Below are 18,785 nucleotides of genomic sequence, written 5' to 3'. Positions count from 1 at the left end.
TGATTACTTTCCCGAGGAGGAGCCTTGCTCGTAAAAAAAGGCGTTTCCTGTTCCCACTAGGGGGCGCCAGGCCTAATGCGTAATATGTCAATGCAGTCGTGTTCAGGCTTGGATACCTCACATGCATGCCAGATATGAAAAGGATTGCACCTTGTATCAGGAAGTTATTAGTCATTTACTGAATTGGCGTGTTGCCAAAAAAACGCCCGACTTCGGTACCCTGCCCAGGCGGCAGGGAATGAATGAATGAAAAGTCACCATTTTCATAACCTAACATCTCATATGGGTCATGAACAGTCTGACAAATTATGAGGAGGGTCCAACTAACTGCCTCGGCGTAATGGTCTCAAACGTGCGCTCTGGTTTTCGAGCAAAATGGCATATTTTTCAACATTCGATCCAAAATACCCGATTTCCTGTTAGGTTTGGAATATGGGTGCTATAGACTTTTTGAGGCAGTTTTAGACAACGTATCGACTCCCCAAATTTCATCGCTCTACGTTGAAAAACATCAAAGGAAAGGCCTTTTTTAAAAATTCAAGGGGGCGCCACTGAGCCATTTGAAAACATTTTTTTTTGCAACGTTGAAAAATTATCGAAATTTATGCGAAGCCGTATTTATGTGCAAATTTTGGTGAGTTTTCAAGCATGTTCAGGCCTTCAAATTAGCCATTTTCATTTGCCATGAAAAAAACAAAACAAAAAAACATTTGCATTACAATAGGGCCTTCGCACGCTTAGTGCTCGAGCCCTAAAAAGCTCCTCTGATGCAGGTTTAAGGTCAATTGATTGCTTTCCCGAGGAGGAGGAGGAGCCTTGCTCGTAAAAAAAGGCGTTTCCTGTTCCCACTAGGGGGCGCCAGGCCTAATGCGTAATATGTCAATGCAGTCGTGTTCAGGCTTGGATACCTCACATGCATGCCAGATATGAAAAGGATTGCACCTTGTATCAGGAAGTTATTAGTCATTTACTGAATTGGCGTGTTGCCAAAAAAACGCCCGACTTTGGTACCCTGCCCAGGCGGCAGGGAATGAATGAATGAAAAGTCACCATTTTCATAACCTAACATCTCATATGGGTCATGAACAGTCTGACAAATTATGAGGAGGGTCCAACTAACTGCTTCGGCGTAATGGTCTCAAACGTGCACTCTGGTTTTTGAGCAAAATGGCATGTTTTTCAACATTCGATCCAAAATACCCGATTTCCTGTTGGGTTTGGAATATGGGTGCTATAGACTTTTTGAGGCAGTTTTAGACAGCGTACCGACTCCCCAAATTTCATCGCTCTACGTTGAAAAACATCAAAGGACAGGCCTTTTTTAAAAATTCAAGGGGGCGCCACTGAGCCAGTTGAAAACATTTTTTTTGCAACATTGAAAAACTATCGAAATTTACGCGAAGCCGCATGTATGTTCAAATTTTGGTGAGTTTTCAAGCATGTTCAGGCCTTTTCATTTGCAATGAAAAAAAAAAAATAAAGATTTGCATTACAATCGGGCCTTCGCACGCTTAGTGCTCGGGCCCTAAAAAGAAGCTATTTTTATCCTTCTGCTGTGAGTTTATCGCTAGTAGACGTCCAATCCATTTGAACTGGGAGGGTGGCAGCGAATATTCATTCGATGCCACTCCTCCTACTTCAAACTAGGGCTCTCAAAATTATCGCGTTAACGGGCGGTAATTGATTTTTGTAATTTATCATGTCAAAATATTTGACGCAATTAACGCACATGCCCCGCTCAAACAGATTAGAATAACAGCTGTGTCATGTCTACTTGTTACTTGTGTTTTTTTGTGTTTTGTTGCCCTCTGCTGGCGCTTGGGTGCGACTGATTTTATGGGTTTCAGCCTGTTTCACAATGAGCATTGTGTAATTATTGACATCAACAATGGCGAGCTACTAGTTTATTTTTTTGATTGAAAATTTTACAAATTTTATTAAAACGAAAACATTAAGAGGGGTTTTAATTAGGGCTGTCAAAATTATGGTTTATTGTTTTCTTACCTGTTCAATATGGCTGCACGACGTCTCGGGCTGACGCCTACGTTGTAATGTTGTGCTTATATGATCCTTGGACAAGATTTGTCCGTAAGTATGGTTGTTGTAAAGAATGTACAAATTATGTTAGTAAGCGAAATGTTATATTTTTTGTTTGAGACGCTTTTTGTTTTTTTTTTTGTGAACCTGTGTAGCGTGCTAAGCTAAGGTTGTTGCTAATGCAATGCTTGTGTACTTTTTTTTGTAATTTTACGACGGTCTAAAGAGGACAATGGTTTGAGGCCATTTTATTAATAAATCAGATGAAAAAGGAAGAAGTCTGATTATTAAGGTGTCGTTCACTAGCTGTCTAGCTTTGGAAAAAGTAGACGCTTCGGAGTGAGGACAGCATAGACAGATTTAAATGACAGTAGAGTGAAATGTCCACTACAGTCCTTATGTACCGTATGTTGAATGTATATATCCATCTTGTGTCTTATCTTTCCATTCCAACAATTTATTTTACAGTATATATATATATAATTTACAGAAAAATATGGCATATTTTATAGATGGTTTGAATTTCGATTAATTGCGATTAATTACGATTAATTAATTTTTAAGCTGTAATTAACTCGATTAAAAATTTTAATCGTTTGACAGCCCTAGTTTTAATATAAAATTTCTATAACTTGTACTAACATTTATCTTTTAAGAACTACGTCTTTCTATCCATGGATCGCTTTAACAGAATGTTAATAATGTTAATGCCATCTTGTTGATTTATTGTTATAATAAACGAATACAGTACTTATGTACAGTATGTTGAATGTATATATCCGTCTTGTGTCTTATCTTTCCATTCCAACAAAAATTTACAGAAAAATATGGCATATTTCATAGATGGTTTGAATTGCGATTAATTACGATTAATTAATTTTTAAGCTGTGATTAACTCGATTAAAAATTTTAATCGTTTGACAGCCCTACTTCAAACTGATCTGAATTTTGGGGCATTTCAGGTCATTTGCTGTTGATTTTCAATCACTGTCGATTTTCGGAACAGTATCTTATTTTTTACTTTATTAATATGACGTGTTTTGTCCTTACTAAACTTGACTTTTTTAGCTTTACAGACATCAAACAAGGCAATTGTGCTTTTTGAAGCTTTTTACTTCCTTCACTTTTGACGATTTATAAAGTTGCAACACACACATGTGAAGTTATATTCATGACGACCTATTTTAAAAATATAACACTTGACACAAAAAAATTGGTGTTCAAACATCCATCTAAACTGATCAAAAAGTTAATTTAGTAAATTAAATTAGCCTAATTTGGATAACAAACGTCCGCTATCTTAAATATTATGAATGCTAACGTATTTATAATTCTAATGGCAAATCGCTCACATGTAACTCCACAAACTGTAGCTGTGAACTTAATTACAAATGAATACACAAGCATACTTTATATTAGCTGAAACAACTTACAGCCTTATGTGGGCCAAACCAGAGTGCAGCTGTCCTTAAACCATGTCAGGGTAATGATGAGCTGGTGGAAGTTCCGCAGACAAGCGCAGGGCAAGTAAGTAGGGATGAAGAGGGTTACTTGCTAGGTATATTGGCAATTGTTATCCACCAGGTAGCCACATTTTAAATGAATTAAATGGCAATTAAAGGGTTAGTGCCAGCTAGTCCATGTCCCGTTTGCAATCGTGTCAAGTTACAGTATGCTAGTCCTACTATCCCTCTCCTAAGAAAAAATATTTTAGCTGTAAAACAATGTATGCACACGCAGCAGCAATATTCATTCAGAAGAAATATAACAAAATATTAATAAAATGAATGGTTTTACTTTAAAGTATAATTAGTTAAATTGATATGATATATATTTTTAATAATGTATATATTGTTTTGTTTTCCAATGAAGGTTATGTATACAGGATTTGTCATGAAATGTTTATTGTATTTTCATTGAAATTGTTAATTTCTCAGTGAGTATTCAAGTCAAAATGTATAATAATGCAATGTGTAGTTCTTCATAGCCGCTTTACTTTTCTCTCAAAGTGCTTTTTTGATGCATTTTACTATAAAATGTAAAAAAAAAAAATTCTCCCGGGCGGGCAAGTCTTGTCTGTGTTTTCTGCCGTATACAGTTGTGGTCAAAAGTTTACATACACTTGTGAAGAACATAATGTCATGGCTCTCTTGAGTTTCCAGTTATTTCTACAACTCTGATTTTTCTCTGATAGAGTGATTGGAACAGATACTTCTTTGTCACAAAAAACATTCATGAAGTTTTGACTTTATGATGGGTGAACAGAAAAAAGTGATCAAATCTGCTGGGTCAAAAATATACATACAGCAGCGCTAATATTTGGTAACATGTCCCTTGGCCATTTTCACTTCAATTAGGCGCTTTTGGTAGCCATCCAAAAGCTTCTAGCAAGCTTCTGGTTGAATCTTTGACCACTCCTCTTGACAGAATTGGTGCAGTTCAGTTCAATTTGATGGCTTTCTGACATGGACTTGTTTCTTCAGCATTGTCCACACGTTCTCAATGGGGTTTAAGTCAGGCCATTTGAAAACCTTAATTCTAGCCTGATTTAGCCATTCCATTACCACTTTTGATGTGTGTTTGGGGTCATTGTCCTGTTGGAACACCCAACTGCGCCCAAGACCCAATCTTTGGGCTGATGACGTTAGGTTATCTTGAAGAATTTGAAGGTAATCCTCCTTCTTCATTATCCCATTTACTCTCTGTAAAGCACCAGTTCCATTGGTAGCAAAACAGCCCCACAGCATAATACTACCACCACCGTGCTTGACAGTAGGCATGGTGTACTTGGGGTTAAAGGCCTCACCTTTTCTCCTCCAAACATATTGCTGGGCATTGTGGCCAAACTGTGGCCAAACAGCTCGATTTTTGTTTCGTCTGACCACAGAACTTTCCTCCAGAAGGTCTTATCTTTGTCCATGTGATCAGCAGCAAACTTTAGTCGAGCCTTAAGGTGCCGCTTTTGGAGCAAGGGCTTCCTTCTTGCACGGCAGCCTCTCAGTCCATGGATATGCAAAACACGCTTGACTGTGGACACTGACACCTGTGTTCCAGCAGCTTCTAATTCTTGGCAGATCTGCTTTTTGGTGATTCTCGGTTGAATCTTCACCCTCCTGACCAATTTTCTCTCAGCAGCAGGTGATAGCTTGCGTTTTCTTCCTGATCGTGGCAGTGACGAAACAGTGCCATGCATTTTATACTTACAAACAATTGTTTGCACTGTTGCTCTTGGGACCTGCAGCTGCTTTGAAATGGCTCCAAGTGACTTTCCTGACTTGTTCAAGTCAATGATTCGCTTTTTCAGATCCATGTATGTATATTTTTGACCCAGCAGATTTGATCACTTTTTCTGTTAACCCATAATAAAGTCATAAAAGAACCAAACTTCATGAATGTTTTTTGTGACAAAGAAGTATCTGTTCCAATCACTCTATCGGAGAAAAATCAGAGTTGTAGAAATAACTGGAAACTCAAGAGAGCCATGACATTATGTTCTTCACAAGTGTATGTAAACTTTTCACCACAACTGTATTTTTGTTTCTTTTAGCAATGCCATTGTATTTCTGGATTAAAAACTCAATCCTTTTCAACCAATTCAGATGCTCTATAAAATGGTGCAATCACGTGATTGGATCGGGGACTTCCCTGATATTTAACATTCAAATAAACATAACAAATTTAATAAGATACGTGGCCGAAATTTGGCTCACAATTTTTTAAAATTCATTTATATTAATCTTGGTTTTATTATTATGTTATGTTCTTTTAAATGAGTCTACATACAATAAACTAAGAAATACACATGAGTTGACATATCTTTTAAATAAACATATTTGACATTTATACAAACATATAAAAAATTATTAAAATACGCGGCCAGAATTTGATTCACGCAGTTGCTCACAGTGTTTTTTAAATTCATTTATATTTATGTTGATTTCATTATTGTCTTAAGTTTGATTAAACAAGTTTACATACTAGTACAAGCAATTAAGAAATACACATGAGTTGACATAGCTTTTTAAATAATCATATAAAAAATTATTAAAATACGTGGGAAGGATTGTGGTCACGCAGTTGCTCACAGAGTGTTATTGTTTTAAATTATATTTATATTAGGGGTGTCAAACGATTGAAAATTTTAATCGAGTTAGTTACAGCTTAAAAATTACTTAATCGGAATTAATGGGAATTAATCACAATTCAAACCATCGATAAAATATGCCATATTTTCCTGTAAATTATTGTTGGAATGGAAAGATGAGACACAAGATGGATATATACATTCAACATCCGGTACATAAGTGCTGTATTTGTTTATTATAACAATAAATCAACAAGATGGCATTAACATTATTAACATTCTGTTAAAGCGATCCATGGATAGAAAGACTTGTAGTTCTTAAAAGATAAATGTTAGTACAAGTTATAGAAATTTAATATTAAAACCCCTCTTAATGTTTTCGTTTTAATAAAATTTGCAAAATTTTCTATCAAAAAATAAACTAGTAGCACGCCATTGTTGATGCCAATAATTACTTACACAAGGCTCATGGGTGCTGAAGCCTATAAAATCAGTTGCACCCAAGCGCTAGCAGAGGGCGACAAAACTCCGAAAAACACAACAAATACACTTTTCACTGTATGTGCTGTCATTTTAATGTTTGAGCGGGGCATGTGCGTTAATTGCGTCAAATATTTTAACGTGATTAATTTTTTAAAAATAATTACCGCCCGTTAACGCGATAATTTTGACAGCCCTAATTTATATTGATTTTATTACTATCTTATATTCTATTCAAGTCAACATACAAACAGTTAAGAAATACACATAAGCTGGCACAACTTTTTAAATAAACATGTACAAATTTATTAAAATATGCGGCCAGAATTTGGCATCTTGAGGTCAGTACATTTCACAGAAATGACAAACAATACCATGCAACCAATATGATTATTAAATTTACAAATAAATACAGCAATATATAAGACTTAACACGGTGAGGATTGAAATACTTATTAAGGGAGAACCAAGAAATCAGAATTCCCATGCGCTACAATACTGCATAGCAGTCCCAGAATGGCCTATTCCTGATTAGATAGGCATCCAAGTTGTGGTGAAGGATAATAATCCATAGATGGCAGTTGGTGGGGTGGGGGGTAGGATCTTGAAATGATGATAAATGTTCTTTATGGAGTGAACACTGTTGCGAAAGTTGAAAAAAAAAAAAAAAAATCTTGTCTTCAGTTTATCGGGATCTCCTCATCTGCGTTTCTGCAATCAAGATGGAGGCGCTCGACGTCCAACTGGTGTCCATGAGGTAACATTTAGGGGGTTTTAGTGTTCGTTTTTGTGTCCTCCCTGCAATCGAAACGAAAAAAATGTGATTAGAGCACTGAGTTTTGGTCATTTCACCTGTTTGCTGCAATTGAATCCATACACATCCCAACCAATCAAATCGATGCTGCTGACACGTGATCATTGACTGTTAACGGATTCATCTATTGAATAATTTTGCTGTTTTGCAGAAAATTGATGGATTCGTTCGATTAATCCGCCTGCTAAATTTGCGATCAAGCAAATTTGTCTTATAATCTATGGATTTTAACGCCGCCAATCCAAATGGATTAGATGTCTATCACAGTCTTGATCATAAAATTAATCCGTTGAATAGTTTTGCAGCAAATTGATGGATTCAATCGATTAATCTGCCTGCTAAATTTGTGATCAAGCAAATTTGGCAGTTAATCTATGGATTCTAACGCCGTCAATCAATTAGACGTCTATCGCCATCCATGGCACAGATGCGTGATCATTGGCAGTGAATGAGTTCATAGATTAATCTGTTGAATAACCTTTGCAGCAAATTAATGAATTTGAGAAAGTAATCTGCCTTCTAAATAGACAAATTTGACAGTTAATCTATGGATTCTAACGCCGCCAATCCAAATGGATTAGACGTCTATCACTGTCTATGGCACAGATGTGTGATCATTGGCAGCGAATGAGTTCATAGATTAATCTGTTGAATAGATTTGCAGAAAATTGATGGAGTCGATCGATTAATCTGCCTGCTAAATTTGAGATAAGGCAAATTTGGCAGTTAATCTGTGGATTCTAACGCTACCAATCCAATCTATCACAGTCCATAGCGCAGACATTGGCAGTTAAGGAGTTCATAGATTAATCTGTTGAGTAGTTCGACAACAAACTGATGGATACGATTGATTAATCTGCCAGCTAAATTTGTGATCAAGGAAATTTGCCAGTTTATCTATGGATTCTAATGTTGCCAGTAGTAATGGATTGGACATTTATCACCATCCATGTCACAGACACACGATCGTTAGCAGTGAATGAGTTAAACGATTAATCTGTTGAATGTTTTTGCAACTAATTGATGAATTTGATACATCAATCTGTCTACCAAATTTGTGATGATCGGAATTTGCGATTAATCTATGGGTTCTGACGGATCATTTGCCACGAATGAGTTAATAAAGTAACAAGTGTGCAATGAATTTTGACTAAATTAGTGATGATCAAAATTTTGCGATTAATCTATGGATTCTGACGTGAATGAGTTCATAGATTAACGAGTGTGCAATGAATTGATTATTTCGATATTGCGATTAATCTACGTATTCCAAAACTGCCATTCAAAATGGATTCGACGTCTATCACCGTCCATGTCACACACATGATCGTTAGCAGTGAATGAGTTAATAGATTAATCTATTGAATAATTTTGCAACTAACTGATGAATTTGATACGTTAATCTGTCTACCAAATTTGTGTGATCGGAATTTGCGATTAATCTATGGGTTCTGACGGATCATTTGCCATGAATGAGTTAATAGAGTAGCAAGTGTGCAATGAATTTCGACTAAATTGGTGATGATCAAAATTTTGCGAATAATCTATGGATTCTGACGTGAATGAGTTCATAGATTAACAAGTGTGCAATGAATTAGATTAATTAAAAAGAGATTAATCTATTGAATAATTTTGTAACTAACTGATGAATTTGATACATTAATCTGCCTACTAAATTTGTGTTGATCGAATTTTGCGATTAATCTCTGGGTTTCGACAGATCATATGCAGCGAATGAGTTAATAGATTACCAAGTGAGCCATGAATCGATGCTTTCGATATCTTACTCTGTCTACTAAATTAGCAATGATCTAATTTTGTGATTAATCTATGGATTCTGACATGAATGAGTTAATAGATTAACAAGTACGCAGAGAATTGATGTTTTTGATATTGCGATTAATCTACGTATTCCAAAACTGCTACTCAAAATGGATTAGACATCTATCATGTCTGTGTCACGGACACATGATCATTGGCAGTGAATGAGTTGATAGATTAATCTATTGTATAATTTTGCAACTAACTGATGAATTTGATACACAAATCTGTCTGCTAAATTTGTGATGATGGAATTTTGCGATTAATCTATGGGTTCTGACAAGATCATTTGCCGCGAATGAGTTAATAGAGTAATAGACAAGTGTGCAATGAATCGATGGTTTCGATATCTCAATCTGTCTGCGATGAATCTACACTACGTATTACAAAGCCGCCATTCAAAACGGATTGGACGTCTATCATCGCCAATGGCAATCCCATACACTCAAGCAAGCCCAAACATGTTAAAAGAGATTTTTTTTCCCCCAGAAATTTACTCCACACTTGCATCAAATACAAAGAGCGATTACATCGTTACCAGCTCATTATATAGCGTGCAGTTACGTGAACAACTCACCTGAGGTTGTCCTCCTCCAGCCTTTGGCAGAATCGGTCGCAGGTGAGGTCGCCCGGATGGAGACACCGGCACCGGGGGGCCTCTGTTGCCTTGGAAACCTGGGCTGAACGCCTCTTTCTGGGGGCATTACCTAGCCCATAAGCGACCAAGCGCCTGAAAAATGATGATTAAAGTTGAGATGAAAAATTTAGGATTTTTGTGGCATTTTTAAAGTATTTTCTAACGTTAATGTTGACATTATTGAAAAAGAAACTTACTCAGGCGTGTTGACCCATATGATGTCCAAATGGCAGAAATAGACGCACTCCTTGTCCAAGAACGTTGCGCAGGAGCACCTCTTTTTGCGCACATGGCGCACTTGCGACACGCTGGGGGTCGTGTCAACGGGAGCTGCGAGTGCTGAAATGGAGAAATATGCAATGAATAAATCTTTTTTAGACACAATAAGAGCCATTTAGATTGCTTCAAATCAATTGAAATGCCCTTATTACCTGTGCTTAAAATCCAGGAGTGCAATACAGATAAAACGGAAAGTAAAATGTAAATATCCATCGCTCGGCTTGGAGGTTTCCAAAAAAAGGAATAATCCAAGAGAAAGTAGAGGTCAGAAAACAATAGGTTGCATGAAAAGTGTCTGTCAGTGAGCTTGCAAGTGAGCGCTGAAGTTGCTGTCGTTGTTAGTGAATGTTTTGGCCCCACGCGTCGGCTTTATACAAGTGCGTCTCCTCCTCCTTTCTTCTCCTCCTCCTTCGCCGCCATACAGTTGTCTGGCTTCTCCCCAGACGAATGCGTGTCTGTGAGCTGATAAAAAGAAAAAGAAACAGGCGGGGGCAGAAATGCCTGAATTTCATTGACATTCCACACTGGCTATTTGCGCTAATTGGCCACAAGGTGGCAGTATTGTTAATGTGCTCGCTATGCAGTAAAAGACGGACTTTGACTCCAGTTCAAGACTGCATGAATGTGTATGGGTGAATGATCATGCCTCACTGCCATTGACGGCGCGGGACGTCCAAACCATTTCCACTGGTTTTTAATGGATTGGACGTCCCGCGCTGTCAATGGCAGCCAATAGGTTATGTCTTATTAAACTTTTATTTATTTATTTTTAATTTGCTTACAGTATGTGATGGTTTTTGCTAAAGAAATACCATACGCTCGATTCTCGGAAGTGGCGCAGTTGGTTGTACCTCTAGTAGTTAGTGGTTTAGAGGGTCACAGTTTCAAGCCCAACTAAAAGTGATTATTAATGTTTTTTATGCCTTACTATATATCGTCATTTTTTAATGTCTTAGTATTTTTTTTTTTAAACCTTACCATAGTCATTAAACAAAAAGCCTTACCATGCATGGTCGTTAAAAAAAAAACAAAGACTATACTTCTTCGACTTCTACGATACATAAAAACGGCTACATTGTCGTTTTTGTTTTTTTAACAAAAATGCCTTACTATACATGGTCGTTAAACGAAAAGCCTTGCCTTACTAAACAAGCTTTTTTTTTTTTTTTTTTTTTTTTTTTTTACAAAAACGCCTTACTATACATGGTCCTTTTTTTTTTTTTTTTTTTTTTTTTTTTACGAAAATGCCTGACGATACATACGTTTTATTTTATAAAAACGGCTTACTATACATGGTTGTTTTTTTTTTTTTTTTTTTTTTTTTTAATGAAAACCCGTCACGATACATTTTTTTTTTACAAAACGGCTTAGTTTACATTGTCATTTTAAAAAAATTTTTACAAAGCCTTACTTTTTTTAAGTTACAAAAAATGCCTTACTATACATGATCGTTACAAAAACGCCTTTTGTCTTTTTCATGAAAACGCCCTACTATTGTACAGTCGTTTATTTTTTACAAAAACGTCTGTTTACATTGTCGTTTTTTTTGTTTTGTTTTTTTAACTAAAACGCCTTTTTATTAGAAAAACACTTTACAATGCTTTTTTTTTTTTTTTTTTTTACGAAAACACCTTACTTTACAGTCTTTTTTTTTTTTTTTTAATTACAAAAAACGCCTTACTACACATGGTAGTTATATATATATATATATAGTAAGGCGTTTTTTTTTTTTTTTTTTCTAAAGCGGTTTTCAATATTTTACATTTTTTTTTACAAAAACAGCTTGTTTACATTGTTGTTTTTTTTTTTTTTGTTTTTACAAAAAAAGTGTATCCATCGTCGTTTTTTTTTTTTTTTTTTTTACGAAAACGCCTTACAATATATACCTTTTTTCTTTTTTTTTTTTCTTTTTTTTTTTTACAAAGCCTTACTTTTTTTTATTACAAAAAGTGCCTTACTATACATGGTCTTGTATTTTTTTTCTTTTTTTTTTTTTACAAAAACGCCTTTTGTCTTTTTCATGAAAACGCCCTACTATTGTACAGTCGTTTATTTTTTATAAAAACGCTTTAGTATACATTGTCGTTTTTTTGTTTTGTTTTTCTCCAAAAACGCCTTACTATACATGGTAGTTAATATATAGTAAGGTGTTTTTTTTTTTTTGTTTTTTTTTTTTTACAAAAACGTCTAACTATCCATGGTCGTTTTTTTTTTTTTAACGAAAACGCCTTAGTTTACATGGTCGTTTTTTTTTTTTTTTTTTTTTTTTTTTTTTTTATTAAAGCGGCTTTCTATAAATTTTTTATTTTTTTTACAAAAACAGCTTGTTTACTTTTTTTTTTTTTTTCATGAAAACGCCCTACTATAGTATAGTCGTTTATTTTTTACAAAAACTTCTGTTGACTTTTTTTTTTTTTTTTTTTTACAAAATCTCCTTACTATTTATGGTCGTTTTATATATATATATATATATATATATATCAAGGTGTTTTATTTTTGTCGTTTTTTTTTTTTTTTTTTTACGATACGAAAACGCCTTACTATACATGGTCGTTAAACAAAACGCCTTACTATATATATATATTTTTTTTTTTACAAAAACGTCTTACTATCCATGGTCGTTTTTTTTTTTTTTAACGAAAACGCCTTAGTTTACATGGTCGTTTAAGGAGTTTTTTTTTTTTTTTTTAAGCGACTTTCTATACTTTTTTTTTTTATTTTTATTACAAAAACAGCTTGTTTACATTTTTTTTAAATGAAAACGCCCTACTATAGTATAGTCGTTTCTTTTTTACAAAAACGTCTGTTGACATTTTTTTTTTAACAAAACTCCTTACTATTTATGGTCGTTTTATATATATATATATATGGCAAGGTGTTTTAATTTTGTCGTTTTTTTTTTTAACAAAAACGCCTTACTATACATGGTCGTTAAACAAAACGCCTTACTATATATATATTTTTTTTTTTTTACAAAAACGCCTTTTTTACATTTTTTTTTTCATAAAAACGCCCCACTATAGTACAGTCGCTTTTTTTGCACAAAAACGTCTGTTTACATTGTCTTTTTTTTTTTTTACAAAAACGCCTTAGTATACATTGTTGGGTTTTTTTTGTATGTTTTGTTTTTCTACAAAAACGCCTTACTATACATGGTCGTTAATATATAGTAAGGTGTTTTGTTTTAATGTTTAAAAAACAAAAAAAGAAGCCTTTCTATAAATTTTTTTATCTTTTACAAAAACGCCTTGTTTACATTTTTGTTTATATATTTATTTATTTATTTTTACAATTTTTTTTTTTTTTTTTACAAAAACGTCTCACTATCCACGGTCGTTTTTTTTTTTTAACGAAAACGCCTTAGTTTACATGGTCGTTTAAGGCGTTTTTTTTTTTTTTTTAAAAAGCGGCTTTCTATAAAATTTTTTTTTTTTTTTTACAAAAACAGCTTGTTTACATTGTTTTTACAAAAAAGTGTATCCATGGTCGTTTTTTTAACGAAAACGCCTTACGATACATACCTATTTTCTTTTTACAAAAACGCCTTGTTTACTATTTTTTTTTTTTTTTACAAAAACGCCTTAGTTTACATGGTCGTTTAAGGAGTTTTTTTTTTAAAAGCGGCTTTTTATAAATTTTTTTTTTTTTTTACAAAAACAGCTTGTTTACATTTTTTTTTCTCATGAAAACGCCCTACTATAGTATAGTCGTTTCTTTTTTACAAAAACGCCTTACTATTTATGGTCGTTTTATATATATATATATATATATAGCAAGGTGTTGTATTTTTGTCGTTTTTAAAAAAAATTTTTTACGAAAACGCCTTACTATACATGGTTGTTAAACAAAAAGTCTTACTATATATATATTTTTATTTATTTTTATTTTTATATTTTCGCTTATTTTGTACAAAAACGTCTGTTTACATTGCCTTTTTTTTTTTTTTTTTTTTTTTTTTTTTTTTTTTTTTTTACAAAAATGTGTATCCATGGTTGTTTTTTACGAAAACGCCTCACTATATATATATTTTTTTTTCTCACAAAAACGCCTTACTATACATGATCGTTAAAAAAACATATGTGGTCATTTTTTTTTTTCTTTTACAAAAACGACTTAGTATATATATATATATATATATATATATATATATTTACAAAAACGCCTTTCGTCATTAAACAAAAAGTCTTACTATACATGGTCGTTAAAAAAACATTATATGTGGTCTTTTTTTTTTTTTTTACAAAAACGCCTTAGTATATATTGTTTTTTTTTTTTTTTTTTTTTTTACAAAAACGCCTTACTATACATGGTCGTTAATATATAGTAAGGTGTTTTTTTTTTTTTAAATGCCTTTCTATAAATTCTTTTATCTATTACAAAAACGCCCTATTGTAGAACACTTTACAAAAACGTCTTATTTTTACAAAACGTCTTACGCTACATTGTCAATTTTTTTAATGCCTAAGTATATTTGGTCTTTTTTTTACAGCCTTATTATAAAGTTAGTCATTAAACAAAAAGTCTTACTATACATGGTCGTTAAAAAAACATATGTGGTCTTTTTTTTCTTTTTTTACAAAAACGCCTTACTATACATGGTCGTTAATATATAGTAAGGTGTTTGTTTTTTTGTTTTTGTTTTTTAAATGCCTTTCTATAAATTCTTTGATCTTTTACATAAACGTCTTATTTTTACAAAACGCCTTACTATACATTGTCAATTTTTTAAATGCCTGAGTATATTTGTATTTTTTTTTTTTTAAGTTAGTCATTAAACAAAAAGTCTTACTATACATGGTCGTTAAAAAAAAAAAAAGCCTTATTATACGTGGTCATTTTTTAATGCCTTTACATTTTTATTATAATTTTTTAAATTTATTATTCCGTGAAAAGGTTTCCTCTTGAGGGGTCGGAAAACAAACCCGCACCCACCGCGGCCCATAGTGTGGAAAGGAGATGCTTTCTTCTCCAATCCATTTCATAAACTTTGGAGCACTTCTACATTTTGATCACTAGATGTCTCTGTTCCCTTTCACCGCCACTTTCCCATTTAACGCCAATGTGTTGTGACGATTATCTATGAGTCACCTTATGAATGGACTGCAACAGGAGCTTCTCCCTGCAAAGATGCTTGGTTCTCATACAAGAAGTGATCGATTGAAGCATCGACGGCGATGGACGTCAAATACATTTTGACATGTAGGCTTTTCAACACAGTTGTTTGTAAACAAATCTTTACTCATACAGATCTGAATATTAATACAGCAAAGTAAAGCTACCGTTTTGCACATACCGATGGACCAAAAAATGGGCACTAGATGGATTATAATAAATAGTTGAACACAACATTTGTACACATGAACATTGCCCCATTATCCATAGAAACAGTACAACAATTGAATAAATTTACGAATGAGAAAAGTCCTCCATTTTGATGCGTATATACATCAACGCAAGCCGCCACGATTGACTTTATACGGAATTATATACAGGTTCCTAAACAAGAAACTCCATAAAGGCACGATCGTCTATACAACATGTACAAAAACTTTTTGTCTGGGGAAACAAAAAAAGATTGGTCGTAAGATTGCACGTAGAATATGAATGTCAGCGTCTGTGCTTTGAAAGGTGATTTGTAAAGAAACAAACCCCTGAAGAAGAGTTTTTCAGTCTTAAAGTGACTACAATTACGTACAAAATCAACAATTAGGAGTTCCTTAGGTGGCGATGATCAGTCTGTCTTCGTCGTCGCTGGAAACTTCGTTATAGTCATTGAGGATGGTTTGCCAGCTGGACGCAGGTGGCACTGTCTTTGGCGCGTCTCCTTTAGGGACTGCGGTGGTTTTTTCTGGACTTGTGTTGGATTTTTCCCCTTCGACCTTCTCCAAAGTTTGCGTTAGCTCTGCAGCGTCGCTCGCAGTCAGTTCTGGGGAAGCCAGGACCGGTCGGGGTGCGTCCGCGCAAGCTAAGGGGCTTCCAGTTCGGGAAGGTTGTCGAAGCGAGTCGGGCGAACGAGGTAGAGGACTGAGAGAGGGAATGATGGCGGGAAGGGCGATGTTGACAATCTGCAGGTTTGGCACGTGCGTTTGTGTACCGGTGCTGCTTTGGGAGGTGGGGCTAGCGGCTAGTACTTGTAGCGCGACGCCTTGCTGGGGTAACATTTGTCCCATGAGGTTCAGCGTATCCACAGTCTTACCCTGACCCAGGGGGAAGCACGCCACCATGTTGGCCACAGGTTCCTGGATCACGAGGGGCCGCGCGTAGGAGTCCGAAGGGTCGGGGCTGGCGTTTCGCTGGATGACGCTAACGGCCGGGATGGTCAGCTGAACCGGGCCGGCCTGGATCGGAACAAAGGTGGAATAAGCCGCCAGTCCGGCGGGAACCAATTGGATGCCTCCGACGGGAATCATGTTGTAAGGGGAGCGGAAGGGTTGTTGAGAGTGCAGAGGGAGGTGGCTGAATAGGCGGGTTTCCGTTCTCGGAGCTTGCAGGGATGCGTGCGTCGGACTTTGGGTGCTGGAGGTTTGCGTGCTTCGGTCCACTGGGGTGCTGGATTCGATTTTTGCCGGAGATGCCTCCTAAAACAGACAAAATTGGTAATTTAATGTTCAAAATAAACATAACTGTTTAATAATCAGTTTTTCACGATACGGATAACGCTAATCGTTGTTTGCATGGAATACACAGCCAAAGCCAGGAACAGTCAAATGCAATACCGGAGACAAAACAGTCGGTATGGGAGCAGTCGTTTAAAAAAAAAAAGTGGTCATTTTGTGAACTCAAAAGGAACCACAGATAGAAAGACATGTAGTTCTTAAAAGATGAATGTTAGAATGAGTTATAATAATTTGATATTAAAACCCCTCTTAATGTTTTTGTTTTATTAACATTTTTAAAATTTTAAACCAAAAACTTAACTAGTAGCTCGCCATTGTTGTTGACATCGCAGGGCAGTGTCACATGGGTATGTTGGCGAGTTTTAAATTAATTAGAGATCAAGCCAATTAGTGCGTTTTGTCACTTGGCTGACGGCGTAGTCCCCCCCCCCAGTACGGGTCCTTTGTGCCTAATATCCAATTGTATCTTGAGAAGCTAACTATCTCCATAATACTATTAGAATAAGTTGGATGACACAATAGTTTACCCTGAAGATCTGTAAACAGTTTTTGACATCAAACACTCTCCTGCTCTCGTCACTAGAGCAGGAGCAGCCTATACGCAGACTATGCAGCTGCTTAGGGCCCCTGACCACAAGGGGGCCCCCAATCTGGCAATTGCTTAATTTATATTCTATTTTGTTTACTTCAGTTTGCTTTATTTGACTTTTGTGAGTTTTGATACTTTATTGCAAGCTTAAAAAAATAAAAGTTCTTCCTTAACTTCTTTCTTTCCTCTTTTAGAAAATGGTTTGGCGCTATCTACTGTAAGTACTGACAATCATTTGGGGTGACAAGTTTGAAGTATGCAGTACAACAAAATTTGATTAATATACAAAATATGGACGTATGGGTTGGATTGCATGTATGGGTTTCACAGTACACTGTGACGAAATGGTGGGCCAAAAATAGGGCCCCTTTGCATTATTTTGCTTTCCCAAATGGCCTGGGCCAGCCCTGAGCAGGAGAGTGCTGTCACTAGCGAACTTGACACACAAATGCCATTTTTCCTGTTCATTTTGCTCTTTCTGTCCTTCTCATTAATGTTCCACTGGGGTTCAAATTGGAAGGGCAGAACCGATGACGTGTTTATGTATGTATGTAGTTAAAGAGTGACAATGTGGAAGTCCTGCAGCGCACCCATATGACGTCACCGCCTTGCGACGTCAAAAACAATGTCGACCTACTAGTTAAAATAATTTTATTTAACTGAAAATATTAAGAGGGGTTATAATATCAAATTATTTTAACTCGTATTAACATTTATCTTGTTCTCTAGTATCTCTACATGTCTTTCTGTCTGGTACCCTTTAAGATGTCTGAAACCTAGTACTTGTACTAGATTTTCACTTCATGTACTTTGTTTACTGTGTTTTTTCCCCTACAAATTTTTACCCTTTCTGTGCTTTTAGTATAGTCAAAGTTCAAGCTTTTCACACACTGTTGCTGGTATTTTGGCCCATTCCTCCATGCAGATCTCCTCTAGAGCAGTGATGTTTTGGGGCTGTCGTTGAGCAACACGGACTTTCAACTCCCTCCACAGATTTTCTATGGGGTTGAGATCTGGAGACTGGCTAGGCCACTCCAGGACCTTGAAACGCTTCTTACGAAGCCACTCCTTTGTTGCCCTGGCTGTGTGTTTGGAATCATTGTCATGCTGAAAGACCCAGCCACGTCTCATCTTCAATGCCCTTGCTGATGGAAGGAGATTTTCACTCAAAATCTCTCCATACATGGCCCCATTCATTCTTTCCTTTACACAGATCAGTCGTCCTGGTCCCTTTGCAGAAAAACAGCCCCAAAGCATGATGTTTCCACCCTCGTGCTTCACAGTGGGTATGGTGTTCTTCGGATGCAATTCAGTATTTTTTCTCCTCCAAACACGAGAACCTGTGTTTCTCCCAAAAAGTTCTATTTTGGGGTTAATCTGACCATAACACATTCTCCCAGTCCTCTTCTGGATCATCCAAATGCTCT

The 18,785-nt window shown here is 35.5% G+C and overlaps 2 protein-coding genes across 5 annotated transcripts in view; both read right to left on the bottom strand.

The window, feature by feature from the left end:
- Positions 1-6,884: 6,884 nt before the first annotated feature.
- edn1 (endothelin 1) lies at positions 6,885-10,667 on the bottom strand. Its single transcript, XM_057828191.1, has 4 exons — positions 10,305-10,667; positions 10,071-10,212; positions 9,814-9,966; positions 6,885-7,399 (listed from the first exon to the last, which is right to left on the bottom strand). The coding sequence occupies exons 1-4, from the start codon at positions 10,363-10,365 to the stop codon at positions 7,366-7,368; spliced, it is 390 nt and encodes a 129-aa protein (XP_057684174.1). The 5' UTR covers positions 10,366-10,667; the 3' UTR covers positions 6,885-7,365.
- A 4,338-nt stretch (positions 10,668-15,005) lies between these two features.
- Positions 15,006-18,785, bottom strand: part of hivep1 (HIVEP zinc finger 1) — a 77,450-nt gene continuing 73,670 nt past the window's right edge. For all 4 annotated transcript variants that reach the window (XM_057827357.1, XM_057827358.1, XM_057827359.1 and 1 more), the window contains one exon: positions 15,006-16,730. In XM_057827357.1, the coding sequence (XP_057683340.1) occupies positions 15,870-16,730 (861 nt within the window). In that variant the 3' untranslated portion in view covers positions 15,006-15,869. The remainder of the gene's footprint in view (positions 16,731-18,785) is intronic.

The sequence above is a fragment of the Corythoichthys intestinalis genome, chromosome 22 (assembly GCF_030265065.1).
Source record: "Corythoichthys intestinalis isolate RoL2023-P3 chromosome 22, ASM3026506v1, whole genome shotgun sequence".
NCBI classification, from domain to species: domain Eukaryota; kingdom Metazoa; phylum Chordata; class Actinopteri; order Syngnathiformes; family Syngnathidae; genus Corythoichthys; species Corythoichthys intestinalis.
The sequence above is the reverse complement of the archived record's forward strand: the minus strand, read 5'-3'. Positions and strand labels throughout refer to the sequence as shown.